The sequence below is a fragment of the Podarcis erhardii genome (assembly GCF_964252035.2).
Source record: "Podarcis erhardii genome assembly, chromosome: 4".
In the NCBI taxonomy this organism is placed as follows: Eukaryota; Metazoa; Chordata; class Lepidosauria; order Squamata; family Lacertidae; genus Podarcis; species Podarcis erhardii.
In genome coordinates, this window is record NC_138508.1 from 68,027,866 (window position 1) to 68,051,216 (window position 23,351).

At 44.5% G+C, this 23,351-nt stretch overlaps 2 protein-coding genes across 2 annotated transcripts in view; one reads left to right on the top strand and one right to left on the bottom strand.

The window, feature by feature from the left end:
* LOC309340383 (uncharacterized protein) overlaps window positions 1–15,826 on the top strand; it is a 56,453-nt gene extending 40,627 nt beyond the window's left edge. Inside the window, exons 6-7 of the mRNA XM_081859143.1 lie at window positions 14,345–14,474; window positions 15,745–15,826. Of these exons, the coding sequence (XP_081715269.1) occupies window positions 14,345–14,470 (126 nt within the window). The 3' untranslated portion in view covers window positions 14,471–14,474; window positions 15,745–15,826. The remainder of the gene's footprint in view (window positions 1–14,344; window positions 14,475–15,744) is intronic.
* GRPR (gastrin releasing peptide receptor) overlaps window positions 1–22,939 on the bottom strand; it is a 28,480-nt gene extending 5,541 nt beyond the window's left edge. The window contains exons 1-2 of the mRNA XM_081859128.1: window positions 21,847–22,939; window positions 2,701–3,052 (exon numbers count right to left, since the gene is read on the bottom strand). Of these exons, the coding sequence (XP_081715254.1) occupies window positions 2,701–3,052; window positions 21,847–22,472 (978 nt within the window). The 5' untranslated portion in view covers window positions 22,473–22,939. The remainder of the gene's footprint in view (window positions 1–2,700; window positions 3,053–21,846) is intronic.
* Between the last annotated feature and the right edge of the window lie 412 nt (window positions 22,940–23,351).

The window sequence follows — 23,351 nt, forward strand, 5'->3', positions numbered from 1 at the left end:
CATGTAAGAATGCAAAGGACTGCAGCTCCATGGGCCTAGTTAAATGCATTATGACACCTTGCATACATACGGTGAAGAACAGCAGTAAAGATTTGCCATTATGGAACACCATATTTCATACCAAGAGCAAAGGAACATATTGCCCTATGGTTCTATCCATGTTTGTCCCATCATTGGTAACTTGATCTTTGTACAAATGTAAGGAGAGGGGAGCCTTGCTGCAGGGAGCAGAACTCCCATGTCATAGTTATGTGAGGAAAGTATCCTGTGGACAAGAAATGCATAAACATACTTTTCAGTGGTGTTTCCAGTTCAGTTAAATACAGAAAATGAGCACATCTAAGTCCTTCCAAGACATCACAGCTTCCCATGCTCCCCAAAGCCACAAAAACTGAAGTATGCAAAGAGAACAAAGTGGAGATGTGAGGGAAAATCCTGTTCTTTGTTTTTGACAGTGCCAAAAATGAGAATCTTGAAAAGCAGAGTAAATGGCAATGCTGCCCCCACAATTCCTGCTCTTTGCTAGTGAGTTGGGGCAGCAGAGCAAAGGGTGTGCAGGAGCTGAAGTAGTCAATATGTGTGGATAATGGAGGTACTTGGATCCTAATGTCCCTTCAAAACTGGGGCAGACACTCTTTTATATTCTGGTCCCAAACCACAGATAGATACATGCAGAATACTGCTGCCTATGCCTCATTGCCTAGCAGATGGACAGCACTATCAACGTTGACAGTGTTCCGGTTCAGAGCATAATTCCACCTCTAGACGACCCCTAACTGGACAGCCATTTGGTTCCTCTTTACATGGCCTGGTTATAAATATTTTCAGATCTGGCCTGGGCATTTGCCTGGGCATCAGCCAGACCTTCTCAGTCTTGCTAGCCACCCAGAGTGGCTGCGGCAACCCAGTCTTATGGGTGGGGTATTATTATTATTAGTAGTAGTAGTATTACCTGACACCTTACCTCCCTGAACATCTCCCAGTCTTCTACCACCCTAACCTCCTTTCCCATTCTTTTGCCAGCCCCACACAAGATGCTTTTCTCAGCTCAGACCCAGCCTGCAATTATTTCTGCTTCTGGCCATACACTTCTGTGGATTTATTCAGTAGTGGCATGTGGCATAGGCTGGAGTCACTCTCACAGCACCAGCACTGCAGCTTCTTACCTAGATGGCACTGAGGCTGGGTGGGTGTGAGGTTGCACTGGTAGGACCACCAGATTGGTGTTGTGGCCACAGAACTCTGAGCTCACTGCTGCCATTGCCCAAATCAGTCTCATCTGGGTAAGCAATGGTAAAACCAATTTCAGGAGGGCAGCTCCATCCCAACACTTGTACCAACGCCGGATCTACCCCAGCAGTTTCATTCAATCCCAGCAATTCTATTCAGTGGGGTGCAATCTGGCCAGGATTTTCATTTCAACTTTCTGTATCTCGACACTGACAGCCATGGAGAAATCTAGAGAGCAGTGACTATATCTCACAAAATAATCAGTCAACAAGTAATGAGCTTAGCCTCTCAGAAAAGCAGCTATTCCACCTTGAAAGAGGGAAGGCAGCAACAGTACCGCCATTGTCATCTAACACTGTCACTTCAGATCTTTTATTCCTCTCAGTTGCATAGACTGAAAGGTATGGAGTTGACAACAGGTGATTGACACAGGCCTGCTGAGAAACAATTTTTTTTTCAAAGATCAAACTAACAATTAAGTTCTGTGATAGACTTTTCTGTGAAGGCAAATCATATATACTTTATGGAGTGGAATCTTAACTTAATACTTGTTGCTCCTGCCACCTGCATGGACATTATGAAGGCAGAAGGTAATGCAATAAACAAGCAATACTTGTTTCTGAAAGAGACAAAAGGCACTGTCTGTCTGAAACTCAAAGGGGAAACCACTGTTTTACAGACTTAATCTTGGCTCCTGTTTCCCTTAGCTGGTGAGAAATATTGCTTCTCCTTTTTACTCTGCATATATTCAATGGTTATTGTCAGAGGTGCAGAAGGAAGAATAGAATCAAGCATGAGCAAGAAATACAAGAAGAATGCTTCATATAATTTAGAAAACATAAAGAGCATTAGTTGTTTTTGGAAAACACCCACAAGTTATTCAGTGTGATACTTTTATTTCACCCCAATTTTTTTCTAGTTAATGCACAATTTAAAATGCAATCCTATGCATGTTTACTCAGAGGTAAGGGCCAACTGTATTCAATGGGGCTCACTCTCCAGTGAGTAAGTATATAGCAGGGGTGGGGATCCTGTGACCCTTCCAATGTTTGATGTTTGCAAAGGTCACTAGGATTTGTTATCCATATCCTTCTTGGAGGCATGAACCAATCAGGTGGACTGGATGGACATAAAGGTGCTGGTTATTGAGTCCTTCCCCAGAAATGTTATGTACCTAATCCTCACATCACTTTTCCACATGAATGTATTTATGGAATTGCTTTATAGAAACAGTCTTTGAACTCCAAATACTTAAAGTCATTAGAGCTGTAAATAAAAAAGGACAAACGGGAAGGAACTGAGACTCCCACTCATGAAATATACACAAATGACAAGCTGCAATGTACCATAATTTATCCATACCTCTTTGCTCAATGGATCCTTTGAAACACCTTTCTCTTTATTTGTAATGAAATGTCATTCCCAGTTTGGCTTTGGGTAGTAATTACTTGCAAACAAAATAAGACATACCTGTTTTCTAACATGGACATTTCCTTCCACCGGTAGGTTGTAAGCACTCCGTATCAGGTTTTTGGCAATGAAATAATAGTATACTGAAATAACAGACAGGGGAATTATGTAAAAGATGAGAAAGGAAGCCATGGATTGAATTTTTGGATGCAGCTCATTGGTCAGTGGGTAGGGTGTACAACTGATGAATGTTTTGTTAGTGCCTTTGTCATAGAAAGGTCTCAAGTCTGAAAACACAGCTTCAGGAATGGCAAGCAGCATAGATAAAATCCAGATCATGATAGCTTTCAAACAAATCTTCAACAGGGCGTGGGAAGCTTGAATGTCCATTGGTCTCACTATAGCTCTATACCTAAGGACAAGAAAAATAATTATGTTACTAACCATAAGGATGAACCTACTGGGTCAAACGTGCCTTGATTAGCACCTTATTCACATGAGAAAATATGTTTGGCCATAAAAACTGGATTATACTCTTCCCTTCCCCCCATTCCCAGTAATAATAATAATTTTATTATTTATACCCCACCCATCTAGCTGGGTTTCCCCAGCCACTCTGGGCACCTTCCAACACACATAGAAACAATGGGTCTGAATCTGTGATGGTGAGGATTACCAAAGACTTGCCTGACATGGCTGATGGCTATTTTGAAAAACGTTAAACTCTTTTAGGAAAAATAGTTCAGCCTGCAAAATGATTGCCCATGACATTGATTCCTTTTCATTAATGTGGACATTAATATGTATATAAATAGCATTCATAAGGGGCTCCTTTTGATGAGAACAGAAAGGAGGACAGCACATAACATTCAGAGTGACAGCAGCTGAAAGTGCCAGTCCATCTTGTCTTTGGTTTGGCTACATTTCCTGGAGGGATTTCTCCCTGTGCCCAGTGTTGCTGATTCTGTACCTCTTAGTACAAATCTACCATATATTGGACAAAAGTCCCTCCTCTGCTGTCTTGCACTTTGCATCAGGGAGAATAGCCTCCTTCGGTGCAGTGGAGGTTTCCTTCCTGATGCAAAGAGCAGCTTCAGGTGGGAGCGTAATTTGAATCTAGACCACAGTGGAATGGGGTGTTAAACTTCCCTTCCTTAGCTTCTTACCTGACCCCTGTACAGCTGCTACTGACATTTTTTAAAAAAAGAAGGAACATGCATTTTAATTGCATTCAAACAATGAAAATCATATCTAATTTATCCCTTGTAATTGTGTCTTTTTTGCCTTAGTTCGCTTTCCCAAAGTTAATGACTGTATCATTCAAGAAGGCCAGAACTCCTGCTAAGAAAAGTCAAAATCCCTGTACCTTCATGTTGAATTAATATCCAATGTTTTCTGGAGGAGATGCTTCAGTGTTTGATACCACTTATGACGCACAAGATTTCACTGGGGGAATGGAAATCTGACTGATCTAGTTATTCAGGTGGAAGGGACAAGCATTATTGACATAAGAGAAAATATCTCAAGGGTTATCACATGGAAGATGGAGCAAGATTATTTTCTCCTGCTCCGGAGGGTAGGACTCGGACCAATGGATTCAAGTTACAAGAAAGTAGGTTCTCAGAAAGAACTTTCGGATGGTAAGAGCTGTTCGACAATGCAGTGGACACCGTTGGGAGGTGGTGAACTCTCCTTCCTTGGAGTTTTTTAAGCAGAGGTTGGATGGCCATCTGCCATGGATGCTTTAGTTGAAATTCCTGCATTGCAGGGGGTTGGGCTAGATGATCCTTGGGGTCCCTTCCAACTCTACAGTTCTATGATTCTATGTAAATTTCCCTGACTCTTTTGTATCATTGGCTGCCGCTTGCAGGCGGTAGGCAAAGAAACACACAACACAGTTATGTCACATCACAGGATATCATTCTGAGCAGAAACCTAATGTTCTCCTGCAGTCTGTAGCTTTAGCCTATGAATGAAAAACATAATAATAATAATAATAATAATAATAATAATAATAATAATAATAATAAATTTTATTTATATCCTGCCCTCCCCAGTCGAAACCGGGCTCAGGGCGGCTAACAACACTAAAGTAGTACAACATTATAAAAACATTATAAAAATTAATTAAAATCAAAATTGATGGCAACCATAAACTAAAGTTTTGTAAAGATTGCCAAAGGAGGGAGTCAGGCTGCGCCCTGACCAAAGGCCTGGCGGAACAGCTCTGTCTTGCAGGCCCTGCGGAAAGATGTCAAGTCCCGCAGGGCCCTGGTCTCTTGTGACAGAGCATTCCACCAGGTTGGAGCCACAGCCGAAAAAGCCCTGGCTCTAGTTGAGGCCAGCCTAACCTCTCTGTGGCCTGGGACCTTCAAGATGTTTTTATTTGAAGACCGTAAGTTCCTCTGTGGAGCATACCAGGAGAGGCGGTCCCGTAGGTACGAGGGTCCTAGGCCGTATAGGGCTTTGAAGGTTAAAACCAGCACCTTAAACCTGATCCTGTACTCCACCGGGAGCCAGTGCAGCTGGTATAGCACCGGATGAATGTGATCTCGCAGCGAAGACCCCGTAAGGAGTCTCGCTGCAGCATTCTGCACCCGCTGGAGTTTTTGGGTCAGTCTCAAGGGCAGCCCCACGTAGAGCGAGTTACAATAATCCAGTCTGGAGGTGACCGTCGCGTGGATCACAGTGGCTAGGTCAGGGCGAGAGAGGTAAGGAGCCAACTGCTTAGCTTGGCGGAGATGAAAAAATGCCGCCTTTGTAATAGCTGCAATCTGCGCCTCCATGGAGAGGGAGGTATCAAAGATTACACCCAAACTCTTAACGGACGATGCTGGCACTAATTGCACCCCCGCAAGAGATGGGAGTTGCCCCCTCAATCCCATATCGTCCCGTCCCAGCCAGAGGACCTCTGTCTTCGAAGGATTTAACTTCAACCGGCTCCCACGTAACCATCCAGCCACAGCTTCCAAGCATCTGATCAGTGTGTCTGGGGCCGAGTCAGGATGGCCATCCATCAACAAATAGAGTTGGGTGTCATCGGCATACTGATGGCAACCCAGCCCAAAACTCCGGACAAGCTGGGCGAGGGGGCGCATAAAGATGTTAAAAAGCATCGGGGAGAGTATCGCACCCTGAGGCACTCCACACACCAAGGAGTGGCACGATGACAATTCCCCCCCAAGCGCCACCCTCTGTCCCCTACCAGAGAGAAACGAGCGCAGCCATAGAAGGTGGTCCAGGAGTTCGTGATCGACCACGTCGAAAGCTGCTGACAGATCTAGAAGAATCAGCAGCCCCGACCCGCCTCGATCCAGCTGTCTACGAAGATCATCTGTTAAGGCAACCAGAGCCGTCTCGGTCCCATGACCAGCGCGGAAGCCGGACTGGAATGGATCCAGAGCCGATGTTTCATCCAGAAACCTACCAAGCTGTTCAGCAACCGCTGAAGGTGATTACCTTACCCAGGAATGGAAGATTGGAAACCGGGCAGTAATTGGATAGATCTAAGGAATCTAATGATGTTTTCTTTAAGAGCGGGCGCACCACTGCCTCCTTCAGTTCCCCTGGGAATGTCCCGGTGCCAAGGGACAAATTGATGATATCCCCCAGGGGAGCCCGCACATCGTCTGGACATGCTCTAATCAGCCAAGACGGGCACGGGTCGAGAGGACAGGTGGTGGGCTTTCCAGCTCGGAGGAGTCTGTCTACATCGGCTGGGGATATCCGGTCGAAGTGGTCCAATACTGGACCCGAGGACAGTCGAGGGGCCTCCAGTTCCTTTATTGTATCCAAATTGGCAGAGAGGTCATGGCGGAGCAACAGGACCTTCTCCGCAAAAAAGCTCGCAAATGCCTCACAGCTGTGTGTCAAATTGTTATTTAAATTTGGCTGTCCTTCGAGGGACGTTAAAGACCGAATTATACTAAATAATTGCGCCGGGCGAGAGCTAGCAGATGCAATGGAGGCCGAGAAGTAGGACTTCTTAGCGGCCTTCACTGCCATCTCGTAGGTTTTCATAAAAACCCTATAAGATGTTCTTGAAGCTCCGTCACGGGCACCCCACCATACTCGCTCTAGCCGTCTGAGGTCCCGCTTCATTTTCCGAAGCTCCTCGGTAAACCAGGGAGCCCAGTTTCTGTGGGGTCGCAGAGGGCGCTTAGGTGCGATCTCATTGATGGCTGCCAGGAGATGGGTATTCCAGCCCTCAACAAGCTCAGTCAATGAGTCGCCAGGGGGAGAAAGGTCCCGCAAGGCTTGACGGAATCTATCAGGGTCCATCAGCCTCTGCGGGCGAGCCCAAATCGGCTCGCCACCTAAGCAGGGTAGGGGTGGAGCGTCAATCCTGGCTTTCAGAGCGTAGTGATCAGACCATGGCACCTTCATCGAAGGAAACATGATCACATCTATACCGACGCCAAAGATCAAATCCAGCATGTGGCCTGCTTGATGTGTGGGGCCCGAAACAAACTGGGAGAGCCCTAGTGGCGCCATGGAAGACACCAGGTCCAGAGCCTGTGAGGAGGGAGTGGCATCAACATGGATGTTGAAGTCCCCCAGTACCAATAGGTTAGGGAACTCCAAGGCCCAGCCGGCCACCGCCTCCAGCAGGCCTGACAGGGTGGCTGCTGGTGTGCTAGGTGGCCGGTACACCAGCCAGACAGCCAAGCTCACCTCGGAGCCCCACACTAGGCCAACACATTCAAGCCCGGGGGTCGATGGCGATGGTAGAGCCCTGAAAGAACAATCTTCCCGGATTAATAATGCCACCCCTCCCCCCCGGCCCACAGTCCGCGACTGGTGGAGGACGGAGAAACCCGGGGGCACCATCTCTCGTAAGGTAACAGTATCCCCTTCGCGCACCCAGGTCTCCGTCACACAAGCCAGGTCGACCCCCTGCGAGATGAAAAAATCTCGCAGGATGGCGGTTTTGTTGCCTATAGACCTGGCATTGCACAACGCCAGTGACGGAGGTGAGTAATCCTTGCTCACCCTACCCTCGTCTCTCGGGATGGGGCACAGATTGGAAGGGGTACGAGCATGTCCATATCTCGATCCCCTTCGCCTATGACATCTGCCCCCACCGCCATACCTCCCTCGCCCCTCCACGGTAGGAATCCCAAGCCTCATACTCGCCTCCATTTACAGCATATAAAAGCAAACAAACAAACAGAAAACAATTACACCAAAACAAAACCAATCCCCACCCCACTCAAACAACCATCCCACCCCAACCCAAAATAAAACAAAACAAAATAAAAATACATGGATAAAAAACACCATTTATGGTGGTACAACAAAGTAAAAAGTAAAAACACTTTTAAAATACTTTAAAATATATAAAAACATTTTAAACATTTGCTGCAGCAGCACCAGTGTCCATTAAAGTTGTGGCGGTGGTGACTGTGGGCCCCGCCCCCTGGCCTGGTGAAGTGAGCTTGCAGGGGGAAGAACCCTCCTCACAAACTCACGGCGAAGCGGCAGCAGCAATGTCCCGAGGTCTCCTTGGGGCCTTATATGCTGAGGTGGAGCATGGCGCCCGCCCCCAGGCCCAAGATGGAGAATGGGCTTGCAGGGGGAGCGGTCCTCCCCAAGACTCACCGGCAAAGCGGCAGCAGCAATGTCCCGAGGTCTCCTTGGAGCCTTATATGCTGAGGTGGAGTATGGGGCCCGCCCCCAGGCCCAAGATGGAGAATGGGCTTGCAGCAGCAGAATCTTTGAACTGATTAATCTCCACTGTGACTAGCAGACAGTGGTGGCTGGTGAGGCAGTTTGTTAGTTGGAACTGCTGGGTTTTGCTGTGGAATTGTTAAGGTACGAAAGCTTCCTTTCCCTCCAAGTGCTTGGAGGGAGGGCCTTCCTCATTCAGCAGCACTGTGAGAATGCAGAATTTCTGACTATTGACCAAGCTGACTGAAGCTGATGTGTGTCCAGCAACTTCTGCAGAACTTCAGGATCCCCATCTCTGGACTAGGAAACCAGTTCATCAGCTGCTACCACCAGACGATTCACTCACCTTTAATGGGCAGAATGATAGCTCACATTCCACGTGCTTTTGGAATTTATTCTCTTCCCTTACAGTATTATACCTTCCCAACCCAGGATGCAGCTCAATAAGACACTGAACAAGTGGTATTTTTCCAGTTGTTAATTAACGATGTATGGCTACACAAAATGTCATTTTTAGGGACTGCTACTATAAACACCTGGATATATCCTTTCAGTTCATTGGGCTCCTTTACTATTTTATGATAAAACATGGCACTTAATTCCCCACCCCTAGTGCATTCCTATTTTTGTTCAAATCAACAAATTTATGTTAACAATTATCTGTGATGTCAAATTGCATGTGTGGAACAGATCTCATTTGTGTTTGCTCTAGAAGGCTGTTACTATTTGATCAAGATAAGCACATTCTTAAGAAAATTAATGTGAGTGGGAGAGTCAAGCACTCATTCAATGTCTCCCATGGGGCATAAAGGTGTTTAACTTTGGCTCGATCATACTCACTGCTGCTTAATCCAGATTTTTAATTTTAATTCAGTGGGGAGACTTCTGTTGTTTGTACACTTCCCAACTGAGCCAAAAAGGTTAAAAAGCAATTATGTTATTGCTTGATGTGTAATTACTGAATAGCTGCTTTTAAAAAATAAAATAGCTGTGCTTTCTGCCTTGCTCTCTCTCCCATTTTAGTAGATTATTTGCTATGTGTGTGCATTTCGTATGGAAGCCCAGAATTAACAAACGTGTTCACTGACCAGCAGAAAGGAATATGGTGATCTACACATAAGCACCTTCAATAGCAACATTTGGCCCAGGACTGGTCTGTTAAGTTGAAGGGACCTGTGTGCAGCAGTTGTTGGTAAGGCAGGGGTGCTTACCTGACCTCCCATCACTGCTGTCCCTGTGGTGTACCATGCGGGCAAAGAGAAAGAGCAAGGCAGCAGCGAGATTGGTGTGGTGCAAACACACCAGGAGAAACACTGGATTGGCTCTGCCAATGTGTTTCCACCACACCAACCTCACCACCACTTCACTTGCCCTCCTGGTACTCCATGGTCAGGTAAGCAGCAGCACCCTACCCATTGCTACTGCCTGTGTACAAGATGAATAGTGGGAGCCCTAGTGGATCATCAAGTATCAGTCATAAGCATCAAGTTTTTCTGCCTATTTCCACACTCCTCAGCAATGGCGCAAAGCCACTCAGCTCATCAATACTAACCACGAATTGTCTGAAAGACCACAGTGTATGGGTGGTTAGATTTTAACAACCTTTAATCAGTTCTCCTGAATTAGATAAGTTTTTTTTGTGTGTGTTCAGTGCTTTTGTACTAGTCAGACAATTGGTTCAATTACTTAAAAAGTCTTTCTCCAGAACTCCAGCTGAGATGCAGGTGGACAGTATGGGGATGACCCTTATAAGAAATACTCAGAAAGCTCTGCAATAGCTACTGTTTAGCTCAGAGGAAACATGAGCAAAAAAGGTTGCTTTGGTAATATAATCTTACCCAGTTCCTGAGTCAATTCTGTCCTGCACCTCTTTCAGTTAATAGCACATCCTAAATGCATTTTAATAGCTGCTCTTTGCTGCGGTAGTTTCAGAAATCTAGTCAGATATCTGGGAGTTAACATCAACTGAGTGAAAAGTCTGGACGTGGTCTGTTCCCAGCCAAACATACAAATAACCAAATAAAACAATAATACATCCCAGGTTTTAGTATGATTTTGGGATAATAGAATTTTGGAGACATGCTGAATTTTTACAACGGTTCTTAAGAAGATCCAGCAGTTCATCTTCAGTTAGCCACTACCTACAAGTATGATTGTTTGTCTTGGCACTGATTTTGAAACTGAGGGTGGATTTGCATGGGTGGACAGTAATATAAGCTAGTCTGAATCCACCTCCAGCCACTTTCTTCCTACAAGGAAAATTATGGTTGCAATCACCTCAGGGTGAAAGCAACTGTGGTTGCCAAAATCAGCTTGTAGAAAAGAGAAAAATGCCCAGGTGAGTCACTCTGGAAGTTAATGGCTTAAGTGAGTACGTACCTAGTTACCTGGACCAAGACAAAGAAGTTGCTATAGTAACTGATTTAGTTCACAGTGACATAAAGCGTAGCTAGTCAGGAATGACGATGGGCAAATACGGAGCTGGAGAAACTTATAGTAGATAGAGAAGTGTAATTGCTGGAATCCTTGCAGAGGCTAACAAAGAACATTATGAGAAACCTGCAACCAAGCTCCGTACTTACAGATAAGCAGCACAAACTCATCTGAAATGTTTCATGTGATGTGCTGTACAACCTTTGAAGCTACACTTCTGGTTCTGTTCCCTATTTCCATGTGCATGTTTTTATTATTTACCATCGGAATTTATGCCAGCTTAAATCCCTGATATAGATGCATTGAGATGGTAACTAATTGATGGGATTTACTTGGGAAACCATATTTGGGTACTGAAGAACCCTATTTTCCCCTGGCATCCTGCTAAATAAAGCAAATTCCAACACTATTCATGGGGCTTCATTTTTATATTATTATTATTAATAATAATAATAATAATAATCTAAAACTTAAGACAGATTCTTTGAGTTATGAATCTCAAAGGACTCACAACCCTTAGAATATCCCAAAGAACATTAGCAATCGTGAGAAGCTACTAGTGAATATGATTTATCTTGAAACATTTATCATGAAACATTCTCCCCATGGAGAAATAGAATATCTGAAGAAAAATGCAGCAAATATCAAGCTGGGAACCAGGATGCCTCTGTCCAATGTGTGAGACTCTGCTCTCTTCCAGTGTTTCATGTGTGCAGACACACATCCCTAAAGAGACAGAGAGATAGACAGAAATATGCCACTCCACATAGTGGTAATGCCAAGATTACTGCCTTGCAGCAAGAGCCCATTTAGCAAGGCTGCTCTTCTCTCTAGCATATTTAGGTAAAGGTAAAGGGACCCCTGACCATTAGGTCCAGTCGTAACCGACTCTGGGGTTGCGGCTCTCATCTCGCTTTATTGGCCGAGGAAGCTGGCGTACAGCTTCCAGATCATGTGGCCAGCATGACTAAGCTGCTTCTGGCGAACCAGAGCAGTGCACGGAAATGCCATTTACCTTCCCGCTGGAGCAGTACCTATTTATCTACTTGCACTTTGACGTGCTTTCGAACTGCTAGGTGGGCAGGAGCAGGGACCGAACAACGGGAGCTCACCCCGTCACGGGGATTCGAACCGCCGACCTTCTGATCAGCAAGCCCTAGCCTCTGTGGTTTAACCCACAGCGCCATTTATCAGAGTGATTAATCCAATCTCAGTCCCAAGCAATGTCAGCTAATAAGTGCAGCAAATGTTCTGCACAGAACCCACAAGCAAGTGGCCTCTCAAAACTCACAGTCCAGCAATTAATATCCAGGACTCAACGTCCTGCTCTTTTTCAAAGTTCAGACACAGGTTCCCTTGGAGATGGCTTGAGTTGGCCTCAATTAAAAAAAATATGTAATCTATTCAGTAAATCTATTAATATTATTCTTGTAGGACCTTAGCAGAAGCAGGGTGTTCATCTGCCCGTGTGCTTTTTTGTGTGTGTATGTTATTTAAAGAAAGATTGTACCACTAGAAATTCTACAGATTGGAAATTGCTACCATGATAAATGCTTTTTTCCAGGTTATTGTTTACCTGGAAAGGCAAGAACACAGTGGAAGACTGATGCAGGTATGCAGTTATAAACATTATGATCCAAATGTTTCCTAGAACAGGAGAGTGGGCTACAAACATTTGCATTACTGGAGAGAAATGTCATCTTGAGCGATGTCGCATATAAAAATATATCCCTGCGAACGGAAAAGAACTACTTGTGACTTCGTCAAGTTCCTTATTTATTTGATCGTACAGACCCTTCTCATCCAGTACAGCCACCACTATCGGCTGATAATACAGGATAACCTTATGGTGAGTTTGGTCCAGATTTCCTCGTGCTTTGAAAAGTACAAAAGGTTGGAAGAATGGATGCCCTTTTTCAGAATATTTTAAAAAATATTATGGTATGATGAATTCATGAGCAGGATTTGAGATATGAGCAACAGAAGTAATTAGGTTATAATATTGTAGTTGTAGGGACGTGGGTGGCGTTGTGGGTTAAACCACAGAGCCTAGGACTTGCCGATCAGAAGGTCACGATTCGAATCGCCGCAACGGGGTGAGCTCCCGTTGCTCGGTCCCAGCTCCTGCCAACCTAGCAGTTCGAAAGCACATCAAAGTGCAAGTAGATAAATAGGTACCTCTCCGGCGGGAAGGTAAACGGCATTTCCGTGCACTGCTCTGGTTCACCAGAAATGGCTTAGTCATGCTGGCCACATGACCCGGAAGCTGTACACCGGCTCCCTCGGCCAATAAGGCGAGATGAGCGCCACAACCCCAGAGTCGGTCACGACTGGGCCTAATGGTCAGGGGTCCCTTTACCTTTACCAATTGTAGTTGTGATTTAATAGATAGAAGATAGGGTGCAGCAAAAGGAAGGGGAGAACAACTCCATGGAAAACAGGCAAGAAGTCGATAAAAATAAGAGAAAACAATGGGACAGAGCGATGGGGAAATTTCTGGAGCAACAATGGGATATCAGCTTCACCCAAGTCTCATGCTCTACCAACTGAGCTACATGCAGTAATTTAAGCAAGTGATGTTCTTTCAGTGTTTCTAATTTGAATTCCATGGACATCTTTGAATTTCCTTCACCCTTCAAAAGGTCTGCTGATATAGCCATTCTGCCGATGACCATCCAATCACGAGTGCCCACAAACATGGTGCAGGATGTGGACACTGAATATCAAAAACAGTATCTTGCAGAGATGCTTGCCTGAAGCCTGCCACCAGGGATGCAAAAGAATTTTGTTTGGCCTGCATTTTTAAGCAAGCTGACTTACATAATTCACACCTCCTAGAGGTGGTATACAGAACTAGCCTGCAGGTTTTGAACTTCTCCGAATTTTGAAATGCAGCTCTTGGCTCAAAGAAATGTACCCAAATATGTAAGGCATGTGCATTTTGGGATAAAATGCTTTAGAAATGCATACATGGGGGGGAATTATTTAAATTCATATTTAAATCTGAATTTTTGTATGGATCCCCCCATGCAAGAACGTTTTTAGTATACAAATATCAGTATAGTATAAAACAATACATAGCACATAACAAAGAAACAAAAGATAAGTGTCTATCATATTGTAGTATTGTAATGTTTTGTAATAATTTTAATTTTTTCCAATGTTTAGTCCTTGGGGCTTTTTTTCCAGGGAAGTTTGTGTGTAGAGGGTTACAAACAGATTTTTAAGAATTATATATTTAAGTGTGCACAATGTAAAAATGAGATGGTATCACCTTACGAAGAAACACATGCCAAGTAGACACATCCTTACTGGTAACTGCAACATGTCAGCTGCTCATGTTTTGTAGATCCTTATTTTCACCACCACTCGTATTTCTAGCTCTTTTTGGCCAGAAATAATTAATTTCTATAATTATAGGGTTATTATTTCATAAGTGGCTCAGGGAGCACAATGTTCAACAATCTGATGTGTTTCCATTCACTCTGTCAGTGGGCTGCTGCAGTATGCCCTGTGCTATTTAAAGCCTTTTCAGAGGGATTATTTTCCTTAATGACTTAACTGCTAGTGATTTATTTTGATATGTCATTTTCTTACGCAGAACATAGACAGATGTGCTGAAAAGGAAATTCGGCCTATGTTCCCAGTTGGAGCTGGAGAGAATACAAAGCACAGAAAACTGCCCACTGCTGCCATGATTGATCTAAACAAGAATCAGAGTTCATAACGAGGTACAATTATATAGAAATGAGAGGTGCAGATTCATTGAGGCATTTATGCAAGGAACTGTGTGAAACAGCATTTAGGCTTGCCTTTATCTTCTTCTGCCCTGTGATTGGTCCTTCTGTTCCCAGGAACTACTGATCAGCGAGGACCAGGGGTGCCAACTTTAATAATCGATCACAAGATGTGGTGCACGCACACACCATTTGAATGGCAATGCCCATCAACTTGGTGGGGAGGGGGTTGGCTCCCTCAAATATGTTATTAGGGGTAAGGCAAAGGGACTTTGGTCCCTAGGAGTTGGCTCCTATGGTGAGGACCATATGGTCCGGTAGTTTGGAAGTAGAGTTCAGATCCCTTCTTCCATGCCGCTAACTCAGGAGGTAATCCTAACCTTCAGTCAGCTGTGGTCTGACGGAGCAGCACAGCCAATGTCAAATTCACAGCCTAGGTTTCATAGAATTGTAGAGTTGGAAGGGATACCGAGGATCATGTAACCCAGAGCTAACAGGATCAGTGGTCAGGGATGATGGGAATTGTAGTCCCAAAACAGCTGGCAGGCCAAGTTTGGCCATCACTGATTCTAACCCCACCCCCTGCAATGCAGGAAAATGCAGCTGCCCCATATGGGTATTGAACTGCAACCTTGATGTTATCAGCACCATGCTCTAACCAGCGGAGCTGTCCAGCAGAGCAAAAAGGCCCAACTGGGACTGCTGCTGTCACATAATGGCAGCAGGGTCCACACAGAATCCAGCAGATTCTGCACCACCTTACCCCCTTTTTGAGGGACTGTACTGGCTGCTGCCATCAGAGCTGCTGCCAGAGATTGCTTCTACCTGGCCAATATTTAGGCATTTGGTGTGCTCTCGTGTGGTAGAGCTGTTTTGCCAGCGGTCAAGCTCTCCTGCTGATGGGGGATAAGCAGAAGAATACACAGTGGAATCCTTCACCTATAGTAGGTATAATCTACATCACAAAGTAATTCTCAAGATCTTGCATAGGTAAACTCGGCCCTCCAGATGTTTGGGAACTACAATTCCCATCATCCCTGACCACTGGTCCTGTTAGCTAGGGGTGATGGGAGTTGTAGTCCCAAAACATCTGGAGGGTTGAGTTTACCTATGCCTGCTCAAGATGCTCAAGAGCAGATGTAGAGAAGTGGCTAAAGAATCTGAGATTTTGGGGTAAATGTAATATTAATAATGTAATAACAATAATGTAGTAGTAGGCATGTTCTATGACAACCCCAGTCTTAAATTATGTCCTTTTGCACAGCCTCCTGAGCAAGCCAGTGTTGAAATAGCCAACACAGAAGCCCCTTATTGCTGTCCCACCACCTGCTGAAGCACAGGGAGCATTGGTGAGTGATAGGACCTTCTCAGTGGGGGCACCACATTTTTGGAAAGGCCTTTCCTCCAATATGTCTCTGATGTTGACGTTGTTTACCTTTTGATGATGGCCTTTAATATGCTTCTTTAGCTATCACTTGCTGTTTATCTGTATCTTGTTCAGTTTTAGCTGTTGTTATATATTCCTTATGTAATATTGTTGTTTGTGCACAAGGCATTATTAATTTGCACTTTTTTCTACTGTTGGGTTTTATTTTGCATTTAAAGCTTTGTTCTACTGTATGTGTATCCTGCCTCGGGACCATTTGATGAAGGGAGGAATTATAAATCAAATTTATAATGATATTGATGCTAATGCCACCACTCATCATCATCATCTTTCTCCAGCTGGTATATTTTATGAGGAACGGGACAATGTGTTGCAATTCCATTCAGTACTTATCTGGTGCAGTGAAGCTCCAGCTTATAATCAGGATTGATAGGCACCTACAAACAACACCCAGTGCCCATATAATTGTATCTGTTTCTCATTCTTAAATATTTTTTTCCCTTCCTAGCTAGCTGCAACCACTATAGCCCTTTGGCTGACCTCACCAAACGCCCTTTGCTTTGGTCATGGATAAACGTGCTGCTCATAACAGCTCTGAGTTTGTTGCACTTGAACCATCTGCTCTCACTCAGCATCTCTGGCTGTTTGCACTGCATGGTGGAGATGGGCAGGGGAGCTGAAGAAATGCGCACTGTAAACAGGGATGTAATTGACAGGGATGCTGTATTGACAGAGTGGCAAGCAACCCAGGATGTTTAAGATTCTGTGGATTCATCATATCTAGCTATATACACACACAAGGCACAGAGTATGATAGGCCCTATTCAGAAGCAATCTCCAGGAAACAAATTTCTAGGAGAGCAGTCCAGCTGCCTTTCTAATTACAGTGGTACCTCTGGTTACGTGCTTAATTCGTTCCAGAGGTCCATTCTTAACCTGAAACTGTTCTTAACCTGAAGCACCACTTTAGCTAATGGGCCTCCTGCTGCAGCAGCACCACCACGGCACGATTTCTGTTCTCATCCTGAAGCAAAGTTCTTAACCTGAGGTATTATTTCTGGGTTAGCGGAGTCTGTAACTTGAAGCGAATGTAACCTGAAGTGTATGTAACCCGAGGTACTACTGTATTGTGTATGCACACATAGGAGAGACTGAGGTTTGGTGTTTTGTATTGCTTCGTTTTATAGAAGGGCATTTGCCCAAGAAGTTTTGATGGCTTTTGGTAGACAGTTAATATTACTCATACCCTCCAACATTTCTCCAGTGAAATTAGGGACATCCTACCCTTACCTTCCAACATTCCTCTGATGAAAATAGGGGTGCCCAGTCTAAAAGAAGAAAAGCCAGAATTCACCAGGAACACCTTCCTCATTCTCTTAACATGCCAATGGCACCCACCTGGGAAATGCCGGAACTGAGTTCAGATGAGTGCCATGTGAAAAAAATCCTGAGGGTTGGGGCAGCCTATTCCATATCCTCCAACATTTCTCTGATGAAAACAGGGATGTCCGAAGAAAAAGTGGGACATTCCAGGATCAAATCATAAACCGGGATGGCTTCTGTAGGTCTGGGACTGTTCCTGGAAAATAGGGACACTTGGAGGGTCTGTTACTGCATTTATATATCACCTTATTTCCATTGAGCTCAGTGCAGTGTGCATGGTTTTTTTCTCCTTTTGCTTTCACCACAGCCCTGTGAGGTGGGTTAAGCAGAGAGAGTGCACCTGGTCCAAGGTCAACCAATGAGCTTCACTGCCAAGTTCTGGTCTGATAGGCCAACAGTTTGAACCCTGCCAATGCACTGCACTGCCTTGGTGGAGAGTGGAGGGTGATGTCATGCTCTGCCTACCTGCCAAGCTGATTCCCCCAGCTGAACGTATACATGTGGGTTGTAGTTTCCCACATGTGCTGTATACATGCAACACATGCACAGACCGGCAGATTAGCAATGGAGACCTTTAAAAAAAACAAAAAAACCCTGGAGAATTAATAACTATTCTTGTAATTCAGAAGCAGGAAGCAATCAAATTGGTATCAGCTTGAAAAGGCAAACTCCTAGACATTTTTACAGCTTCACAATATTGATTCTCTGCTGTGTGTCCACTATGAAACAGGTGGCTCTTGCACCTGCTGAGAGGAGAGAGAGTGACTGAGTTCACGCACCGCTGCTCCCTCCTGATCAGGTAACCACCGTTTTTCATGTTGACACAGTGCAAAGCATTTATCTGTCAGGACTCCGGGGGGGGGGGGTTCTTGTGCAAAGCTGGGTGTTCAAAGCCTGGACAATGCTCTCTGGATGGGCTCTGTACCTCTTTCAGAAATTTTAATCAGCACCATTTGGGCTCTAGATATTTGCAAAATGTATTCCTTCCCTCTCCCCACATCCCAATAAATTATTGGCCTCACAGCACTTGAAACACTTCAGATACTGGAAGTATCTGGTAGACTACTGAAAGGGCTATCTGTCCCGAACCTTCTAACAGTCAGCATCATTGGATGCCCATGAGTTCTGGTGTTATGAAGGAGAAAAGGCTCCTCCCAGGTAAATGCTGCACATCCTTTACTGCAACTCTCTGCCCTGCTCCCAAGCCAGGCTTAGTAAAGGGTAAAGGGGACCCCTGACCATTAGGTCCAGTCATGACTGACTCTGGGGTTGAAGCGCTCATCTCGCTTTATTGGCTGAGGGAGCCAGCGTACAGCTTCCGGGTCATGTGGCCAGTATGTCTAAGCCACTTCTGGCAAACCAGAGCAGTGCACGGAAACACCGTTTACCTTCCCGCCGGAGCGGTACCTATTTATCTACTTGCACTTTTTGTGGTGCTTTTGAACTGCTAGGTTGGCAGGAGCAGAGACCGAGCAACGGGCGCTCACCCCGTCACAGGGATTCAAACCGCCAACCTTCTGATCAGCAAGCCCTAGGCTCTGTGGTTTAACCACCCACGGCCCCTAAGCCAGGCTTACAACACTGATAAATATTGCTCCTGCAGATCCTGCTGCCGCTCCTTCCATGAACCCAGCATTCCTGCTCCAGTACATCACTGGAGCTATGGGTGTTTTTGATAATACCTTTAGCCATTTTTGCTTCAGATGTCAGTTGCACATCTACTCATCTTAATTTCCCTGGCTTTCCTTTAGTTTTAACAGTCTATGTGGAATATTAATGGGGAGGGGCTGTCGCTCAGTGGTAGAGCATCTGCTTTGTGCGCAAGAGGTCCCAGGTTTCACCCCCAGCATCTCTCCCAGAAGCTGGGAAAAATCCTTCTCTGAAATCCTTGCGAGCCATTGCTGGTCACTGTAGACAATACTGAGCCAGGAGGTCAGAGGCTTTTGAAGTATGAGTGTGTGTTTGTTTGTTTTTAACAATGGTGTATAAATTTTATAGGGACATGGGTGGTGCTGTGGGTTAAACCACAGAGCCTAGGGCTTGCCGATCAGAAGGTCGGCGGTTCGAATCCCCGCGATGGGGTGAGCTCCCGTTGCTCAGTCCCTGCTCCTGCCAACCTAGCAGTTCGAAAGCGCATCAACTGCAAGTAGATAAATAGGTACCACTCTGGCAGGAAGGTAAACGGCGTTTCCATGTGCTGCTCTGGTTCGTCAGAAGCAGCTTAGTCATGCTGGCCACATGACCTGGAAGCTGTACGCTGGCTCCCTCAGCCAATAAAGCGAGATGAGCGCCGCAACCGTAGAGTCGGTCACAACTGGACCTAATGGTCAGGGGTCCCTTTACCTTTATTTATAAATTTTATGAAATTGAATGAATGAATGAATGAATGAATAGGCCAATGGTCTGACTCAGTTAATATAGGATTTTACAGCTCCTCTCATCGTTCCCTTTACACATTTCTCTCCTGAACTGAAAAGTTGAATCTTCTTAGCTTTTTTTTCTCATATGAAGTATATGCTTTGCTCATTTGCTTCTAGGATAATCAATGCACAAAAAGTGGTTTTAGCGCATGTCCTATCCTTTTGGATAATTCTTTGCATGCAGAATAAGGTGCCTGTAAGGGGAAGGAACTCCTTTATCCATCCCTCAGGTGGGGGTGGGGATGCATGCACCATTGCTGACAGTTCTCTGACAACACGGATCACCCACAGGAGAGGGGAGCTTTCTTTCCACCTCTGGCCTCGGACTACCCACCTTCTGCCAAGGCTGTGCCAGGCAACCTTGCTGAACTTTCACCAGTTAAAAACAAATGTCCTAAGGGAATCTCCGCCTCCTGAAATACAAGAATCTGTGTTTGATTCACAAGTTGTTTTTGAGATGCAAGAGCCATGACTGGATGTCTACAGCTCACATGCTAAGATTATGCAGAGCCCAGTTTTAAAAACAATAGAAAGACAGTAGCATTCTTCTGTGAGTCTTTAGGAGGGAAGTGACTTCTGATGGCAGCCCTTCAAAATATCATAGCTGAAACCCTCTCACAGCCTCCTCCCCATGCTAACTCCTGTCAATGGAGCTGCTTAACAGAGTTTGCTGGAATACAATGCTGCCTGCTGGCCATGCTGAATGGAGCTGATGGGAGCTGGGGTCCAACAGTGGGAATTCCGCAGGCTGCCTGCCCCTGTCCTACAGATTTAATACACACAGCCAGACCACTGTACCACAAGCAAAGAACAGGCAGATATCCCCCCAAACAGATAACTCAGGATGAGTAATTGAGCAAACAAACCAAGTCACTTGCAACAGTAAAGGCAGATGAGACAGCAATAGAACCAGAGACTCATAGACTTGTAGAGATGGAAGGGACCCTGAGGATCATCTAGTCCAACCCCCCTGCAATGCAGGAATATGCAGCTGTCCCATATGGGGATGGAACCTGGAACCTGGCCATGATCAGCACCACGCTGTAACAAGCTGAGCTGTGTTCCTGTGAAGATCCTATTCTAGGGGATTCAGTAATTTATAGTGCAATCCTATGCATGCCTGTTCAGAAATGCAGGTAAGTACTATTCAGGAATAATTTCCACAATTATTGTTTCATTGAACATACCTTTATTACTGTTGTGTAGCAAAGGGCTCACTTATTTGCCGTGTGTGTATGTATGCAGAATACCGGGTTGGTTGTGGCGGTGAATGAGAGGGCAATTCATTTTCTTTACTAGGGAAATGCTCAGTGAGGTTCATAACATAGTGTTGTTTCTGTTCATTCAGTAAAACTCATCCTGTTTGTAGAAGGACCTTGCTAGCTATAGAATTGTGCAGACCTGATTATCTGCAAAGTTCTGTCATAGACAACAGGTCTGTGTAGGAAATCTCCAGTATAGATCACACGAGAGGATTTTACAGTCTTCAGAATCAATAAAGACGTTTGGCACATAAAGTCTGCTACATTTCATTTTGCAACATACATTCTGAATGCTTGTAGAAATAGGGCTTAACAATGTACTAAAGGTTTTAGCTGTTTCCTCTATGAACAGTTTTCTCATCAGGTTCCTAAAACGTAGAGGAAAGCAATTTGCAGAAAGATAGATAACTGCAACTCTATAACTTTCCACTCAACACCTGTTAACTGTAATGGATTCTAAATCAATTTATGTGGAAGGAAATAGCCCAAATGAAATGAAATAGCTGATGAAATAACATGGGTCTAATTATGGTATGAATAATGACATCCCAGTTCCCTTGACCCTTATTTGTTTTTAAGAGTCAATTTTTTTCCCACTGAATTTTTTAAAAAAGCACAAAATAAAAGTAGTTTAATTAGGGCTAAGCATATTAAGAACACTGAAGGTGAAGGGCACAGCAAGTTTCCACGTTGGGAAAGGTAGCTATTTTGTCATGTCTAACTCATATAGCTTTAGGTACAGATTTTAAGCAACCCATTATTATTATTTTATTGTAAACTTTTCAGAGGGAGGAGAAAGACATAACTTCAACCATATAGTACTCCAAAACCAAATTTGATCCACAAAGAGCCTTGGGTTTTTAACACACCGTACTATATGAGCCTCAAGAAGACTTTTAGGCACAGCTGCTTACCTGTCAGCAGAGAGAGCCATGAGGGTGAAGACGGACACCCCCACCGAAGTCAGCTGTATGAAAGGGATAAGTTTACATCCAACCCGACCAAACAGCCATTCAGCAGACAGGTACCTGCTGGCATCCACAGGAACACAGGTGAGCAAAAGAAGCAAATCTCCAAAAGCCAAACTTGAGATGAACAAGTTGGGGACGTTCCTCATGGACTTCACGGTGCAGAAGATTTTGATCAGCGTAACATTGCCGACGAGTCCTATCAAGATGATGATCCCATAAATGGTTGGAATTGCATACAGGAACCGATAGTAAAACAAGTCCTCATCCAGGAAGGACAGATTTGCATGTTGAGCAGAAGAGGTGTTGCAAAGAATGAAGCCATCCAACTCCACACCTAGCATAATGCACTCCTCAGAAGACATTGTCAAGTTTTGGCGTACCAAAAAAATGCTTGCCTGATAATTATTTTTACCCAAAAAAGAAAAGAAAAAGAAAAAAGCTTCATAAATTCTTTCGAGCAGATTTCGTCCCTTAGTGGTGATTGGCAGAAATGGAATATGTGACGTGACTGAAGGAAACACATGCACAAGAAGAAACCCAGCCCATTCAAAACAAGGAAGCATCAGCATAGCTTCTGTTTCAAAACTTTGCTCTCTCTCCTGTTCATGAGGCCTGGGAATTAGTACTTCCCCAATTTGCAAAGACTGAGCAGTGGTCTACACAAAGCCGTCCATAGTCCATTACCAACACTCCTAGTGAGGTTTCAGTGTCGAAACGAAGGGGTTGCATTTTGCAATAACTTTTGGTAGTTGCTGCTCTTTCCAGCCCTTTCAGATCCTGCACTTGCAGGCTGCGTTTGCAGCAAAGGTGAGGAGCAGCTCCTTTAAACACTCAAATCCTAGAGGCAGGATCTCTGGGACGTCAGCTCTCTCCCTGCTTCGCACCATAGCAAGCTTCCTTCTGTGAGTACAGTAGATATATAGGAAAGTGCAGCCTTTTTCTGGGGGATGTCAGCCACCTACTGGACAATTTCATCACTGCCCAATGAATTGTGTTTTGAAATATACACTTGAATCCCTCTAATGTATTTTTGTTGGGATTGTTCTTATGTAGGAGGCACAAGTTTAAAGTCTCACACTTTACTACATTTCTTACATTTGTTCCTTACTACATTAGTTTAGAGGGAGAGATACAAAAGGCATCTGATGTCTGACCCTACAATTCAAGAGAGCTAGAATTCTGCACAAACAGTCTCAAGATACTTGAACAATTTACTCTGTTTCATCCAAGATTCTGTTAGAATCAATTATACAAATTGTGTCTATTTGCCTATAGGCTGTAACCTTGTTCACCCGTACCTAGGAGTCATCATTACTGGACACAATGGGATGTTCTTTCCAGTAAACATATATGGGTTTGAGTTGTGTATCTATTTAATTTGAACAGTACTGGATTCTTGTGGATTCCCAGTTGTGTGGTAGGGGTGAGGGAGATTTTCTGCAGAAATG